The sequence below is a fragment of the Poeciliopsis prolifica genome, unplaced genomic scaffold (assembly GCF_027474105.1).
Source record: "Poeciliopsis prolifica strain line A6 unplaced genomic scaffold, Auburn_PproV2 SCAFFOLD030, whole genome shotgun sequence".
Taxonomy (NCBI): Eukaryota; Metazoa; Chordata; class Actinopteri; order Cyprinodontiformes; family Poeciliidae; genus Poeciliopsis; species Poeciliopsis prolifica.
The window spans coordinates 2,205,584-2,223,664 of NW_026562405.1; the positions used below are offsets into that span (position 1 = coordinate 2,205,584).

At 36.7% G+C, this 18,081-nt stretch overlaps 2 protein-coding genes across 3 annotated transcripts in view; both read right to left on the reverse strand.

Moving 5' to 3' along the window:
* Window positions 1–18,081, reverse strand: part of LOC129372661 (complement receptor type 2-like) — a 64,457-nt gene that overhangs the window by 45,783 nt on the left and 593 nt on the right. The gene's annotated exons all lie outside the window — the stretch shown is intronic.
* On the reverse strand, window positions 453–17,968 carry LOC129372764 (sushi, von Willebrand factor type A, EGF and pentraxin domain-containing protein 1-like). 2 transcript variants are annotated; one of them, XM_055050262.1, is made up of 19 exons: window positions 17,881–17,968; window positions 17,624–17,675; window positions 16,156–16,226; window positions 15,886–16,068; window positions 14,659–14,844; window positions 14,418–14,517; window positions 11,468–11,538; window positions 11,189–11,371; window positions 10,713–10,895; window positions 10,233–10,415; window positions 8,839–9,024; window positions 8,506–8,688; window positions 7,791–7,976; window positions 7,536–7,635; window positions 4,197–4,267; window positions 3,694–3,876; window positions 1,252–1,437; window positions 735–838; window positions 453–637 (listed from the first exon to the last, which is right to left on the reverse strand). In XM_055050262.1, the coding sequence occupies exons 2-19, from the start codon at window positions 17,638–17,640 to the stop codon at window positions 614–616; spliced, it is 2,400 nt and encodes a 799-aa protein (XP_054906237.1). In that variant the 5' UTR covers window positions 17,641–17,675; window positions 17,881–17,968; the 3' UTR covers window positions 453–613. The 2 variants fall into 2 exon arrangements, with proteins under 2 accessions (XP_054906237.1, XP_054906238.1); XM_055050263.1 differs by lacking the exon at window positions 17,624–17,675 and having other exon boundaries at window positions 454–637; window positions 17,814–17,904.

The window sequence follows — 18,081 nt, forward strand, 5'->3', positions numbered from 1 at the left end:
GGGTTCAGACCCCAAAGACAAAGATGAAGACCCCAAAGGAAAAGATGAAGACCAAGGCAAAGAAAAAGATCCAAGTCCTGTGTGACCTCACCATCGATGCAGAGATAACAGCTCATCAGATCCACAGAGATCCCTGCCTTCATCGCTCAACCACCTCCTCCTGCTGACACATCTTCTTCTTCATCGAGCCAGTTCTGGGATTCGAAACACCAAAGTCTGTCTGTCTCTCTCAAAGGTTCCCTTTTTAGTTCTTAGTATCAGTGTTAGGGAAAGATAGGCTAGATGATTGATTGTACTTATTTGATTATATGCTACTTAATTAAGCTGTACTGACCCTTGCAAAATTGCTTTACTAATAAAATATTTAGCATAAAGAATATCTAAAAGACATTCAATTAATGAGTCACCTCAAAGATCTTTGATGGTAGTAAAATAGCTATGACATTTGATTCTGGGGAAGAAAAGTGGGTAATGTTTTATAGGTTGCTTTAGCCCAAATTTAAAACAACATCCTTGGGACTCGCCTGAGTCACTAAAACCAACCTGATTCAGTAACAAGTGCAAGTTATAAAAAAAGAGAAGGAGCGACCGTTAACAGATGTCCTCTGTGAAACTAGTTGGCTGTAGGCTGCTCAGTCTGGCAAATTCACAGGGGGAAGAAGGGTGAGACATCTGGATGTAGGTCGTAGAAATCAGACGAATCCTTTCTCGAAACCAGCTTAAACAGAGTTTACTTCAGTTCTGGATAGGGTAAATCCCAGCAGATTTGGGAAACTCAATTCACCCGTTAGATGGAGAGCTGGTAGAACATCTCCCCTCTCAGAAGAGGAAGTAGTGACTGAGAGAGTAGAGAGTGAAGGAAGGGGGTTGGAGGGTGTCGCGGCAACGACAGTATTCTATACATTGTTTTGTTGCAGGAGTAAATGAAATACTTATTGTTGTAATTTTGCCTTCTGTGGTCTATTCTGTGACAAAGGATTCAGCCGCAATCCTCCTGAGTTCATGTCTTCTGCATTTTAACATATTCTAAATATGCAATGTGAAGCTAATTTTAATTTGGCATGAACAACACACTTTATCTATAACTGTCATTCATCCACCATCCATTTGTTTTTAGGTTTAGCTCTTAGTAATTACCTATCTTGCAACGTTCTATGCAAAACTTATCTCCTCTAAAATATGTTAGCAAGGCACATTTTGACAAATGATCAACAGGTTAGGGTAAAATAACTTTCATATTCAAGGACTCACTCTTGCAGATTAGATCTGGTTCAGTCCAAGTCCCATCAATGCAGGTTATGATCTCAGAGCCACTTTCTTTTTCAAATCCATTGGCACACTCATATGTAACTTTGGTACCATCTGGGAAATCCTCTCTTAGGAGGGATTCATTCGTGAGAACCATGTTCTCCACACTTTCAGGTATGGGGCAATTACCTAGGAGGAAATATAAATCTTGCATGAGCCTTGTAGTTGAGCAGCATTTCATCTGCCATTACCCAACTGTGATAGTCTATACAGACCATAATCCATTGGTTTTCCTGAACCGTATGTATAACCACAACCAGCGGTTAATGCGCTGGGCTTTATTGGCCCAAGAATACAACCTAGACATTAGGCATAAGAAGGGGGTGGACAATGTGATAGCTGATGTACTATCCAGGATATAATGTTGCTTATCTCACTGTGGTATTGTAGTTGAAGAAATGTTTATGTAGGATTTTGTGGGGGAGTGTGTTACGGTCACTGACCTCTAGGGGCTCTCTTCATAAGAGAGTCCTCTCTCTCTCTGTGTTTCAGATGCACAGGTGGAATGTGTTGGAGCTCATCAGCCACTCCATAAAGAGCTTCATACAACCAGTGTTGGATCCCTTCTTGTTTGGGCCTTGACCTGATCTGACACTTTGACTGGTGACTGAGTGATTTTGGCTGTGAGCCTTTTGAAGTGTGTGTCTAACCAAAACCCTGTTGTTGTTGTTGTTGTTTTTTTTCACAGTGGAAGTTGGTAGGGGTTCTCTGCCATTTGTGTTCAACCATTTTTCTCCTGTTTTGATGGCTAGTCAGGGAGTTCAGGTTTTGTACTTTCTTTTCTTCTATTTACCATTAGAAAGTTCTTTTTAATTTTTTTAGCTCGACAGGGGGGGTGTTTTGTTTTTTTGGCCTTGGAGACCCTGAAGATAAATACTTCCCTGTGTTCTGTTCTTTGTTTTAGTTGACTTACCTGCACTGTAAATAAATTATCCACATTTTGCTACAGACAACTGTTGGTTTTTTGTGTTACAACCAGCGCCAGATTTTACCCTTATTGGTCTTGGGGGGGGTTGTGTAGCTGGAGCCTACCAACAAGACCACCAAGGCCCCATAACGACTTATATAGTAATTGTTGATTTTATAAATTTTGTTCAACTAAATAACTTGAGATCATGTTGTCAACCATTTCCTAACCTTGGTGATCACTCCTCTACTTTCAGTTCTTCTAAAGCTAGGATTATTGTTGACAATTTGAACTGGGGCCAAGTGTGTGCCTTCTTGGGGACATACAAATATTTGTGGGGATTGTTCTGCATACACCATCTTTCACTCAAATTGTATGGCTGCATTTCAACTCATTGTATGATTACAGAGCAGGTTGATCTTTACCAGCATTTCTATGAACCCTCTCTGAGGATTCATTTCTGAAGAATCAGGGATGGATTTTTTTTTTTTTTTAACTGGCCACATGGGCTGGTAAAGAAAACTTTTCATTGTCGACACAAACATTTCACAAGCCACTGTTTTCTTACCACATTCTATGTTAAGTGGCTCTCATTGTGCTTAACGGGAACCTAAAAGCTTCAGAAATAGCTTGACAATTTTTTCCAGATTGATAAATATCAGAGATGTTGTCATCTCATCATAAAATAACTAAGAACAAGTCATAATATGTTGCTTTTTTAGTTCTTCATAGACATGTTGTCTGGGAGTTTCAAAGTATATTTGATGCTTCTTATTAGTTCGGTGTGAAATCTACAAAAGGCTGGAAATACAGTGTATATTATTATCCTCTAATGAATGTGTCACAAAGTATAATATAAACACAATGATAAACTATGGTGAGATTTGTGCTTTTATTGTACATACATTGATTTGTGGTTGAACTTCGTAGTTGTCTTTTATATATAAAACCACAACTCTGAGGCACATTATTGAAAATATTGTAACAAGACATTTTAATTTCTCTTCTTTTACAATTTCACTGCAAGAACAAGAGTAAGTTTGTTTCATTTACGGAAGAATATGTAGGTAAAGGCCCATCTGGGAACGTGCATTATGAACGAGCTAGGGATGTAAATATTATATCACTCATAATTTGTTTATTCTTGACACTTATTCCCATTCAAATAAACAATAAAGACAGAGAACTCAAATTTCAACTCATGCTATGGTTTGCTTTTTGATTATGTTAGAATTCTGATGACACTTGTTCAAAAACCTGTAAAATTAATAACAATTAACCATTAGCCATGTTGCATTAAGGGTTTCATCTCAGGATGGATTATTGTTAGTTTTATACAGTGGTGAAATGATAGGTGGGACAATGAGCTAATTTACAAGTAGTGGAGAGAAGATTTGTGTTTATGTGTTTGAAGCTTTTGTATCTTGTCTCAGCTAACTGATCTTCTATCAAGCCTGAAAAAAAGCACAAGAACTTACGGACACATCGTGGTTGCTCAGAATCATATTCAGCACTTTCAGTACACATAATGGTTTCATTCCCAAACAAGGTGTATCCTGCGTCACATGTGAAATGTATACTTTGCAGATATTCTGGTTCACGGTCACTATTCCAAGAATGTTCGCCATTTTCCACTTTGATCGGTTTGGAACAAGTAAGAGCTGGAAAAATTGGCAAAAGAAAAAAAAATTGCTGTTTCAATCAAAGTCAAAGTTTATTTTTATTGCTCATTTTTAACAGCCTCAGCAGAACAAAGTGCTTCACAATAAAAACAACATCGCAGGCAGATAAAAAAAGATCAAATAAAATTACGTTTAGCAAAAATAATAATAATACAATTAGCAAAATTTCAAATGAATGAAAACCAAAACAGTACATAATTGTAGAAGCAATTTACCTCCATCCTTCCATTCCAGGCACAAAGTGCTTCAGTAAACTGTGTTGAGAAAAGAGAGAATATTTCAAACTGATCAACACTTACGGATACAGTCTGCGATTCCAAACCATCCTTCGTCCGCGCATATTTTGGAGCTTGCTCCACTGACCCGGTAGCTGCATAAAGACAAAGGAAGTCTTAAAGACTGATACAATCTGTTGAGCCATGAAAAAAAAAGTTTAGTTCGTGAGTCAGATTTAATAATTAAAGATTATGGTAAATTTTCTATTTACTCTTTTGGAGTCATAGTTTGCTGACAGGATCCAAACGCCCCGTGTTTTCAGGAGGATGTAGGCTATATTTCTTCCCAAACTAACACTGGCTATATAAATTTTATAAAAGCGCAAGTTTTCTGTTTTAAAGAATAATTGTACAGCACATACACACACCTACTCATAGCATGTTGCTCAATGTCATAAAGGGGAGGAAAAAACTAATAAAAAAACACTTCTGCAGTTGACAAAGCAGGGTTTCCACCAGAAAACATCAGAGCCCAGTGGTAGGGGCACCCAGGCGGTCAATCGTGTTTTTGTGTAAGAGGATGTTAAGCTGACAGAAAATTTAAAAATATGAAATGTTACAGGAAGATATCACCAGTGAAATGCTATTTACACCAACAGCAATAGTCTTACAAGCAACAAATAAAAAAAATACAATTAAAATGAGTAAAAGTAAAGCCTGGCAGGCCGCACAGGTTATAATACACTGGGGGAAAAGCTGTAAAAGAATAAAGGATTACCCATAAGTGCTAATTAATAACACAACATAGGAAAATTTGAGGTAATATTAGCGTTTTAACAAGTTTTCTGCCAAAAAAAAAGAGCACAAGATTATTTTGTTTTGATCAGCATTATATGAAAATAGGGGGGACAACATAAATAAGTTGCTTTTCTCATGCAGCAGTTAGATGGAAGGAGAGTGAAAAACCTCTCAGTGGTGGCTGTGGCAGCATCAATCAATACAAGAAAAGAGTTACTATACGATTATTGATGTGTGGATCGGAATTTTCTGAAATAAAATACTGTAGTCGAAATAATAACAACACATGAAACATAAGTTTTTAAATATTATTGTATTAATATTGATAGACTTACATGGACTATAAATAATTACAAACTAACCTCAGCTCTTATAACAAGAAATTATATAACAACTGGTAGAATGGCACTGGAGATAAAATAATAGTTCCTCAGCTGAGTTCACCTACCTTTAGCACCCTTGAGAAACAGTGAAGTTACCACTCTTACACAAGGTATGCTCCATTAAGTGTGAAGAAAGTAGTCATTTTATGTTAAATATCAGAATGTAACAGTTGATTAACTCAGATTTATTTTTACTGAACATTCACATATAAAAACAACTGAACTGAAATCATGAAGCTTGAAATTTGTATAAAACGCTGCTGTGAAAAAATGTATAAACAGCTCATTACTCAGTTCAACTCATCAATTTTCTATTTAATCTCAAATTTTACTAATCCACACAAACATTTCACCAGCACTTTTTCTCCCTGTGTGCAACATCATCGCTGAGCTATTTCAGAGAACCTACATCACATTCCATTTTTTCTACATTGGATGTAAGTGTCTCTCATGGAGTATTACAGTTCAAAAGCCTCAGAAATAGTTTAAAATGACATAAATCAGGTCATAATGTGTTGGTTATTTAAAATCTTTATAGCAATGTTGTAAGGGAGTTTTCACACACTGTTGCTGATATATTGGCCCATTCTTCCATGCATATCTCCTCTAGAGCAGGAATGTTTTGGGGCTCTCGCTGGGCAACACAGACTTTCAACTCCCTTCAATGGTTTGCTATGAGGTTGAGATCTGCAGATAGAAATGCTTCTTACGAAGCTACCCCTTTGTTTCCCTGGCCATGTGTTTGGGATCATTGTCATGCTGAAAGATCAGCCTATGTTTCATCTTCAATGCCCTTGTTGATGGAAGAAGTTTTGCAAACAAAATCTCATGATACAGGGTCCCATTCTTTCATATACAAAGATCAGTCATCCTTGTCCAGTTGCAGAAAACAGCTTCAAAGCATGACGTTGCCATCCCCATGCTTCACAGCAGGTATAGTGTTCTTTGTATGCAACTCAGCATTCACTCTCCTCCAAACACAACTCAAGTTTATACCAAATTGTTCTACTTTGGTTTCATCTGACCATGTGACATTCTCCCGATGCTGTTGTGGAACATCCAAATGCTCTCTAGTAATCTTCAGATGGGCCAGGATATGTACTTTCTTAAGCAGGGGAACGTTTGACTAAAGGATCTGAGTACCTGGTGGTCTAGTGTGTTACTGAGAGTAGCCTTTGTTGCGCTAGACCCATCCTTCTGCAGGTCATTCTGCCCCCCCTCCATTTTCTTTGGGGTGACTGTGAATCTGGAGGTAGAGCAGTCATCTGTGATAGGAAGGTGGAAGGTTAAAGTCCAGCATCCCCTGCCACATGTTGGTGTGCTCCTGGGCAAGGCACATAACTGACAAATTGCTTTCCAGGCTGTGTATCGGTTTACAAATGTGTGAGCATTTATGAATGCAAATGGGTGAATGTAACTCTAATGTAAATCGCTTTAAGTGGTCAAAATGATTGGAAAAGCTGTATATGTTCAGTCCATTTACCATTTTCCATCTGGAATTTTTGATGCATGGAGTGAGATCCTTCTTGGATCCCTAATCAAGCGGTATTATCAGTAGTCTTGAATGTCTTCCATTTTCTCATTACTGCTCCCACAGAACAATACAAGCACAATAACAAACAAAAATAATGCTTACTTTGTAATCTTTTTTTTTTTTTTAAGAGAGTTTCATAGGGGCTGCACAGTGGAGCAGTTGGTAGCAATGTTGCCTTGCAGCAAGAAGGTCCTGGGTTCAATTCCCAGCACGGCGTCTTTCTGCATGGAGTTTGCATTTTCTCAATGTACATGCATGGGTTCTCACCGGGTTCTACGGCTTCCTCCCACAGACCAAAAACAACATTCAGGTAAATTCTCCCTAGCTGTGTGTGTGTGCATGGTTGTTTATGTTGTGTGAAGAAGAAAGTCACACTTGTGTCTTCTTTTAAGCTTTTCATGTTATTTTCTTCAGTAGATCTTGATGCAACTGCCACACCACCAAAGGCAAGTAGGTGAGCAGGATTTTTCAATTACTTTGGATTGTTTAACACCTTGCAGTGTGAAAGTGAACCATACCAGCTAAAATGTAAACATGTTGTAATTTCATTCTTCAGTCCCCAATTGAACTGAGTCGACTGGACTATCAGGTGTGAAAAGACCCTTAATTGAGTTAATGCAAGTCACCACATACACTTAATTTTCTGAGATAACACAATGACATTTTAGCAGATAATAATGGAATTTGAATACTTGGAATCATACACACCCTTCTTCACAGATTACTGTAGCCATTGCACCAATTATAGTACCGTGGCTGGTATCAAATGACATGTGCGGTTTTGCTTCTGGGACACCACAGTCTGACCCTTTGATATAAAGAAACAACAAAAGCAAAACAAACAACCAAAAAAAATTTAAAAAAGTAGACATTATTGTAGGATTACAAAGAGCCAAGATGACCATGAAAGGCATGATGGATGACTGTTTGTAAGATGTAAAATGCAAGTTAAACAAGACTCACGCTTGCAGATGATATCTGACTTGGTCCACTTCCCATTGACACATCTAATGATTCCAGTGCCACTTATTTGATCACTCCCATCTATGCACTGATATTTGATCACAGTACCAATTGGAAAAATGCTTTTTCGGAGGGACTCAGCAGAGAGAACAGTGTTCTGTACATGTTGAGGTTTGGGACAGTCACCTAGGAGGAAATAAAAATGAAGAAAAATTACAGACAAACACATAAATACATAAAAGCAAAGCTTTTATGTATGTACAATTTGTGCAAATAACACAAATTGTAAGTGTCTCTTTTATGGAAAAATATGCTGTGAATGGCCCATCTGGGAACATGCATTGCAAACCAGCTAAAGCTATAAATGTTATAGTGTTCATAATTTGGTTATACTTAACTCTTGTCCCTATTCAAAATAAAACAATACAGAAAAAAAGCATCTTTTCCTTTTTTCATCACGTTAGAAATTTAATGACATTTGACAAAAACCTATGAGATAAATTAAAAAATAACCGTTAGTCATGATGGATCAAACTGACAATGATCCATCTCAGGATGGATCATTGTCAGTCTTATACTGTGTTGAAATGATAGGCTGGACAATGAGCTAATTTACAAGTAGTAGAAAGAAGATTTGTGTTATTTGGAAGCTTTTTGTATCTTATCTCAGCTAACTGATCTTCTGTGAAGCCTGAATAAAAGCACAAGAACTTACTGACACATCGTGGTGGCTGAGAATCATATCCACCAGTTTCAGTACACCTAATGGTTTCATTCCCAACCAAGGTGTATCCTGTGTTACATGTGAAACGTATAGTTTGTCGATATTCTGGTTCAAGATCATTATTCCAAGAATGTCTGCCATTTTCCACTCTGGTTGGTTTGGGACAAGTAACAACTGCAAAAATTGGCAAAAGAAAATAAAAATTGCTGTTTCAGATACAAAATACTTTAGTTGAAAAAAAAAGAGAAGAATTTAAACTGATCAACATTTACCTTCACAATTTGCAGTCTGTTAGATGTAAAATGCAAGTTAAACAAGACTCACGCTTGCAGATGATATCTGGTTTGGTCCACTTCCCATTGACACATCTAATGATCCCAGTGCCACTTATTTTATCAGATCCAATTATGCACTGATATTTGATCACAGTACCACTTGGAAAAATCTTTTTTAGGAGGGACTCAGCAGAGAGAACTGTGTTCTGTACATGTTGAGGTTTGGGACAGTCAGCTATGAGAAAATAAAAATGAAGAAAAATCACACACAAACACACAAACATAAAAGCAAAGCTGTTGTTGTGGTATTTGGTAATTTAAAAATTATTCTAAAAAATATGTTTAAGAAACAATTTAGTTGAAGCTTATGTTTGAACACAAAAAAGTGTCAAATGTTTGGACATGATGTTTGCGTAAGCGCAAAATTTCTGTATGTAAACAATGGCATGCAAGGTGTCTGTATTTATAAATCTGATTAAGTCAGTTCTTCACCAGCTATGAACCTAACTGGACGTCCTGGGAATCAGGGGAGGAAATTTAGCATGTTCTCCATTGCTCACAGTGGCTGGTGAAAAAAATATTTCATAGATTTTTTCCTCAGCCACATTTTTTTGTCTATGTGTTGTCATTCGTTCTTAAAATTACTTTGATCATGTTACAATTTGTTGCTTTTTTAGATATTTATAGCCAAATTGTCAGGGAGTTTTAACATATATTTAATGCTCATTATCAAAAGAGGGGGCAATAATTTTCATAGAACTTAATATAAATATACATTTTACTTCAGTGATTTTGTCACAAATTACAATATACGCAGAATAATAATCGATTTTTGGATTATGCTTGTATTCTATACACTTGGAATTGTGGTTGGGATTTTTAGCTCTATTCTATAAACAATCACAAACCACAGGATATTTTTTGGGGTGTGAGGGGGGAGTTTCGGCACATCATTGAAAATATTGCAACAAAAGATTCTAACTTCTCCTCTTTTACAATTTCACTGCAAGAACAAAAGAAAGTGTCTCTTTTATGGAAAAATATGTTGTGAATGGCCCATCTGGGAACATGCATTGCAAAACAGCTAAAGCTATAAATGTTATAGTGTTCATAATTTGTTTATACTTAACACTTGTCCCCATTCAAAAAAAAAAAACAATACAGAAAAAAAAGCATCTTTTACTTTTTTGATTGTTAGAAATTTAATGACATTTGAAAAAAAAACTATGAGATAAATTAAAAAATAACTGTTAGTCATGATGTTGTTAGGTTTCCATCACAGGATGTATCATTGTCAGTTTTATACTGTGGTGAAATGATAGGCTGGACAATGAGCTAATTTACAAGTAGTGGAAAGACGATTTGTGTTATTTGCAAGCTTTTTGTATCTTATCTCAGCTAACTGATCTTCTATGAAGCCTGAATAAAAGCACAAGAACTTACGGACACATCGTGGTGGCTGAGAATTATATTCACCAGTTTCAGTACACCTAATGGTTTTATTCCCAAACAAGGTGTATCCTGTGTTACATGTGAAATGTATGGTTTGTCGATATTCTGGTTTATGGACATTATTCCAAGAATGTCTGCCATTTTCCACGTTGGTCGGTTTGGGACAAGTAACAACTGCAAAAATTGGAAAAAGAAAAAGAAAATTGCTTTTTCAGGTACAAAATACTTTAGTTGAAAAAAAGAGAAGAATTTAAACTGAACAGAGCGAAAAATAACCGTTAATCATGATATTGTTAGGTTTCCATCACAGGATGGATCATTGTCAGTTTTATACTTTGGTGAAATGATAGGCTGGACAATGAGCTAATTTACAAGTAGTGGAAAGACGATTTGTGTTATTTGGAAGCTTTTTGTATCTTGTCTCAGCTAACTGATCTTCTATGAAGCCTGAAAAAAAGCACAAGACCTTACTGACACATCGTGGTGGCTGAGAATCATATCCACCAGTTTCAGTACATGTAATGGTTTTATTCCCAACCAAGTTGTATCCTGTGTTACATGTGAAACGTATAATTTGTCGATATTCTGGTTCAAGATCATTATTCCAAGAATGTCTGCCATTTTCCACTGTGGTCGGTTTGGGACAAGTGACAACTGCAAAAATTGGCAAAAGAAAAAGAAAATTGCTTTTCAGTACAAAATACTTTAGTTGAAAAAAAAAGAAGAATTTAAACTGAACAGAGCGAAAAATAACCGATATCATGATGTTGTTAGGTTTCCATCTCAGGATGGATCATGTCATTTTTATACTGTGGTGAAATGATAGGCTGGACAATGAGCTAATTTACAAGTAGTGGAAAGACGATTTGTGTTATTTGGAAGCTTTTTGTATCTTGTCTCAGCTAACTGATCTTCTATGAAGCCTGAAAAAAAGCACAAGAACTTACGGACACATCGTGGTGGCTCAGAATCATATCCACCAGTTTCAGTACATGTAATGGTTTTATTCCCAACCACGTTGTATCCTGTGTTACATGTGTAATGTATAGTTTCTCGATATTGTGGATTATGGCCACTTATCCAAGAATGTCTGCCATTTTCCACTCTGGTCGGTTTGGGACAAGTAACAACTGCAAAAATTGGCAAAAGAAAAAGAAAATTGCTGTTTCAGGTACAAAATACTTTAGTTGAAAAAAAGAGAAGAATTTAAACTGAACAACATTTACCTTCACAATTTGCAGTTCCAAACCATCCTGTGTCAACGCAATGTTTGACGCGTGATCCATTGAGCCAGAAACTGCATAAAAACAAAAGAAGTCATAAAGACTGTTAGTATCTATTTGACAATCAGAAGAGTTCAGATGATGAATAACATTTAATAATTAAAGATCATGCTACTAATTTTACATTTTCTATTTACTCTTTCACACAGAGTCATAGTTTGCTGATGGGATGCAAAAAAAACAACCTTTAAGGAGATAGCAGGCTATATTCCTTCTCAAAATAGCGATGGCTATATAATCTTTTTTATGAAAGAAAAACTTTTGTTTTGCTTTAAAGTAAAATTGCACAGAATAGATGCACATCTCTCCATGCTGCCTTTGTTGCACCATTTTACATAGATAGAAAGAATCAGGATAGTTCTGTTAATTTGCTTCTCTCATGCAGCATTGTAATGGAGTGAGACATAAACATAACACATGTTGCTCAATGTCATAAAGTGAAGGAAAAAAGCTAATTATTAAACCAAAACAATATTAAACTGGCAAATAAAGAATACATTTTGATAGATAACTGAAAAATAAAATAATTAAAGGCAGCTTTTTAGTTTTTGCCATTAGTTTAACAACCATTACGAAATACATAACTGACTCACAAAAAAGTTATGTCTAACTTCTCATGAATCAACAAAAACAAAAAAACTTTTTTCTGCAGTTCACAAAAGATTAAAGGGCTACCTATAAGAGCTAATTCATAACACATAATAGAACAATTTGGTTAAATATCTGCATTTTAACAGTGTGTTTCAGACAAAATGTCAACATAGGCTTCTACTGCCATTAGGTCATTGTTCAGACTAAAAATATGTTTGCATCAGTTTTACATAAAGACTGGGAGGAAGGAACAAAGCATGCTCCTAAGTTGCTTTGTTTCATGCAGCAGATTGATGGAAGGTTAGGAGAGTGAAAAAGACCCTGTAGTGGATGTGGCACTATCAATTAATCCAAGAGTTACTAATTGATTACTAATATGTGGATTGCAATTTTCTTCAATCAAATAATACCACCATTAATCCATCCATCCATTTTTGTCTTACACCCTTATCCCATCAAGGTCGGGATGGGTGCTGGTGCCTATCTGCAGCTGTCAACGGTTAATCAATTATGAAAAATAAGTTTTCAACAATGTTTTTATTGTAGGTAATATTATTAATAGACTTATATGAGATATTAATATTGATTGTAAATCGTTTTAATGTAAACTCTCCTAATAATAAATCACATAACAACTGCATAAAATATGTGCAAATTGCACTGGAGATAGAATAACAGTCCTTCAACCTATTCCACCTGTCTTTAGCAACCATTGCAAAAAGGTCATTCATACTCCCTAATCAGGTATGTTTTACTCACGGTGAAAAAAGTTGTCATTTTTAATAATATATTAAATATTTGAATTTTAAATCAGGTGATTAGCTCAGATTTTCTTTACTGAATATTCACACATTTAAAAAAAGCACTGAATTGAACTAATAACGCAAGAAATTTCTATAAAACTTAAATCTGAAAAAATTATAAACAGCTCCATAAACATTATATAACTAAATTCAACTCAGTTAATGTTACATTTTATTTTGACATATATCTGTACAAATTTTACTTTAAGGATAATAAATCTCTAATGTTTTTATTTTTAAATGTGCTGACATATCTAGATGCACATCCTGACAAAAATTTAATTGCTGCATATTACATAAATACTGGTATTGCAGCAATGAACATGTTAGTGTCCCTCATGATTTGGGGCACATTCATACCTAACACATTTGGTCTGGTTTAAACAGATCAAAGTTTGTTTCCCCTGTTGGTCCAGACCTTTTATGGAGCTGTGAATACGGTCATGCAAATCCTGGTGTGAACCAAACAACCAGACTGAGACTAATTTTTTGAGGTGATCTCTTGACTTGCAGTAAATTGGCCTCAAAATCTAGGTCTCAGTTTGATTAAAGTGAAATCTGGAACAATATTTTTTAGGTTCTCCGCTTTCAAACAAATTCTCGTACAGTTCGCCTTGGGTGCAAACCAAATACATGAAATATCCATCTTTTTAGACTACACAATTCCTTGTTGGTTGGTATTATGGTAAAAATGAACACATCAGAGATGCCTGCACTTCCACATGTGGTGATTTTAATAAACTTGTACCTGTTCTCCTGTTTTCTGCTTAGCAATGCTGTTGCCAGTTTGTGTTGGGTCAGCGCAGGTGGAACAAACACATTTGCAAACTCTGTTTCAAAATTAGAAATATTCCATCGCTATTCCTGTGTCAAATGAACTGCTGTTGATGTTCTAAATTATATTGGTTATTTAAATAGGGAAGTGTGATGCACATCCAGACACACCAAGAAAGCAAACTCTGAGCTGCCTCAAAATCTAGGTCAGTTTGATTAAAGTGAAATCTGGAACAATTTGTATGTGGATGCAAGAGGACTAGTGATCATTTAAAAAGCAAGAAGGGAACCATGGCGCAAGGCACAATTGTTAAATATAACCAAAATAAAAGGAAAAAATGGCTCCTGGTCTATTTCTAAAAACAAAAGAGAAATCTTCGAAGCGCATTTTGTTTACATTTTGTGAAGAAGAAAGATGCACTCATGTCTTCTCAGCTTTTCATGTTATTTGTTCAGTAGGTCTGCAAAGCCACCACAGGCAATGGGGTGAAAAGGTTTTTCAATTACTTTGAATTGTTTAAAAAAGTACAGTATGAAAGCGAACCACACCAGTTAAAATGGAACAAATGTTGCAATTCTGGTCCTCATTTGAACTGAGCCAAGCAGACTATCGGGTGTGAAAAGATTGTTTCGAGTTTGCAAGTCAAGCATACACTTGATTTTCTGAGACAAAACAATGACATTGAAGCAGATAATCGAATTTAAATATTTGGAATCATACATACCCTTTTACACAAGATACATAAACCGCTGCACCAAATAGAGTCCCCTGGCTGGTGTCATATAACATATGTGGCTGTGCTTCAAGGTGACCACAGTCTTTCTCTTTGATATAAAAATACAACAAAAATAAAAATAAAAGAGAAGAGCAGATATCAGTGTAGGACTACATAAGCCAAAAATGACCTTGAAAATCGTGTTGATAACTGTTTTTTAGATATAAAATGCAATTTAGACAGGACTCACTGCGGCAGATGATATCTGGCTTGGTCCAGTTCCCATCATCGCACGTCATGATCCCAGTTCCATTTACATTCTTATATCCAATTATGCACTCATATCTGAGCTCGGTACCTGATGGGAAATCCTCTTTTAGAAGGGATTCTTTTGTGAGAATCATGTTCACTCCAACGTCAGGTATGGGGCAAAAAGCTAGGGCGAAAAAAATATGCATGAGCCTAGAAATTGATTAGCATTTTTCACCTCCCATTATCAATTGGGAGGCGCTCCACCCTGCCACAAAGTCCACCTGCCCCCCCATGAAGACTCATGCAGTAATTGTACATTTTCATACTTCCTATTAATAATTTTTATAACCTATAAATTACATCAGATCACATTGTCAGCTATTTTCTTCCCTATGTAATCACTGCTCGACTTACAATTCTCTCTAAGCTAGGTTTATTGTTGACAATTTGAACTGGGCCCAAGTGTGCATCTGCGCCAATGCGCATTTGCCTCGAGCCCTGTCTTGTCACCTGGTTGTGGTCCTCCAAACTTTTGTGGGGACTGCTCCATATTTTCTTCACTGACCACACACGTTGTTAATAGCCAATCTGGGAACATGCATTGTAAACTAGCTAGGCCATAAATCATTTTGTTCATAATTTGTCTATACTTAAGACTTGTTCCCATTCAAAAAATAAACAGTAAAAAAATAAAGATAATTTGTGTTTTAACTCATGCTATCGTTTGCTTTTTTCATTATGTTAGAATACCAGCGAGACTTGTTCAAAAAATATATGAAAACTAACTGTCAGTCATTTAGATAGGTTTCCAACTCAGGATGAATCATTGTCAGTTTTATACAGTGCAGTGGTGAAATGATAGGCTAGACCAGGGGTGTCAACATCCAGTCCTCGAGGGCCGGAGTCCTGCAACTTTTAGATGTGCCTCTGCTGCACCACACCTGAATAGAATAATTAGATCATTAGCAAGGCTCTGGAGACCTGATCTACACAAGGAGGAGGTAATTAAGTCATTTCATTCCAGCGGTTTGTACCTGTGGCACATCGAAAAACTGCAGGACAGCGGCCCTTAAGGACTGGAGTTTGACACCCCTGGGCTAGACAATGAGCAATTTTACAAGTGGTTGAAAGACAGCTTACATTATTCACAAACGTACTTGCAAACTGTATATTGTCTTGGCCAAAAGATCTTCTGTGAAGCCTGAAATAAAGCATCAGAACTTACCGATGCATTGTGGTTGCTTAGAATCATATCTGCCAGTATGAGTACACCTAATGGTTTTATTCCCAATCAGGGTGTATCCTTTGTGACACGAGAAATGTATCGTTTGATTATAATGTGGTGTCTTGCGCGTTCTCCATGTATGTTCACCATTTTCCACTTCGGTGGGTTTGGAACAATTAACAACTGAGAAAAAGAGAAAAAGAGAATTTCTGTTTCAGGTACACAATGCTTTGGCCAACTGTGTTGAAAAAAAAGAATTCAAACACTTACTGGAACAATTTCCATGTCCAACCCACCGTGTGCCTAAGCAAATTCTGTAGCCCCATCCCATGACCGTGTAACTGCATAAACACAAAAGAAGTCATAAATAATGACAGAATCTGATGAACCATAAATAAAATATTAGCTTGTCAGTAAGATTTAATATAAAAAATTTTGCAACTAATTTTATGTTTTCTGTTTATTCACACAGTCATTGTTTGAAGACAGAATCCAGACAACCCTGTGCCTCTTTAACACACTAAATACCCAACTTAACCAGGATGGACTGAATTCGCCAATAGAGCCTCAGAGCTGACCACCATCTGTCAGTGGGGATGTATTGGAATCACGGTGCAACATGGATTATAACCGGTTGTTTCACTTAATGAACTGAACAGAGGGATTTACATATTTTTGCTTGAGGTTTTCTTTCTTCCCAAAATAACACAGGCTATAATCTTCTTTAAAGATAAAGAGAAAAGGAGAAAGTTCTGTTTAAAACTACAGCATATATTCACATCCATCATCTATATCTGCTTATCCAGGCAGGCTTATAGGGGGTTCAAGTGTCTATCTTGCACCCCTGAAACATTTCAATGATTTCAATTTGATTCCCTCATGCAGCAGTTTAATGGAGTGAGACATAATCCTAGAAATACATCACTTAAAGTTCTTTAGAGCTCGTACACCAGCAAAAGACATTGTGCTGCGAATTGCAATAAGCTTAGATGAGCATTTGAAATGCTGATTTGAGATGTCTTCATCTCAAATCACCGTACTCTGCTGCGGGAGGTCGGATGGAAAGGATGGAAGCCTGAAGGAGTCGGAGGCTTTGGAGAGAAGGGGCGGAGGTGGGTTGAGCATGGCTGGAAAGCGGGCGTTGCCTTCGATCACGGTCCTTATACAAGGAAGCTTGATCGTGATTGGCTGTGACGGGGCATTGTTCGATGCTGACAGGCTCCTGACTTATGAATGTGACACAGTGACTGGATGATGCAGGTGAGGCTGAAGAGCCTTCCAGTGTGAATTTACTTTGAGGCTTCATTTCAACTCAGTTAATTTCCGATGTGATACATTCAATGGGCACACACAATAGAAAAAGGTAATAAACGAAGTCTGCGTTGATGTCAAAAACGACTCAGTACTCAAATTTATGAACAAAAATTGATTGAGGAGCCACCTAGTGGCGGAAATAAAATACTACATATAAAAAAGCTTAAAAAACGGAAAACCAAACTAGAGAGCTGAAAACAATTACAGTAACTGACTATCTTTTCTACACCACAATTGAACTGAGTCTACCAAACTATTAAGTGTAAAGAAACCCTTAATGGAGTTACTGAAAGTCAGGGCATAAACTTGATTTTCTGAGATAAAACAATGACATTGAAGCAGATTATATAGTTTATATATTTGGAATCATATATACCCTTTTTCACAGGTTATATATGCGTGTGCACCATACAGAGTCCCTTGCCTGAGGTTAAATATCATGTGTGGTTGTGGTACAGGGGGACCACAGTCTTTCCCTTTGATAAAAAGAAACAACAAAAACAACAAGGAACAACAGTCATCAGTGTGATATTATCTTGAGCGAAGATGACAATGTAAAGCATGTTGGATAACTGTTTTTGTCAGATGTAAATTGCAAGTTAGACAGGACTCACGCCTGCACTTGATGTCTAGCTCGGTCCACTTCCCATTGACGCAAGTCATCTTCCCAGTGCCACTTACTTTCTCATATCCAAGTCTGCACTCATGTGTGATCACAGTACCATCAGGGAAACGATGTTTTAGAATGGATTCCTCTGTGAGAACTGTGAACTCTCCATGTTCAGGTATGGGACAATCAGCTAGGACGAACCGAAAATGAAGAAAAATGACACAAAGACACACACACATAAAAGCAAAGCTGTTATTGTGACTTTGGTTATT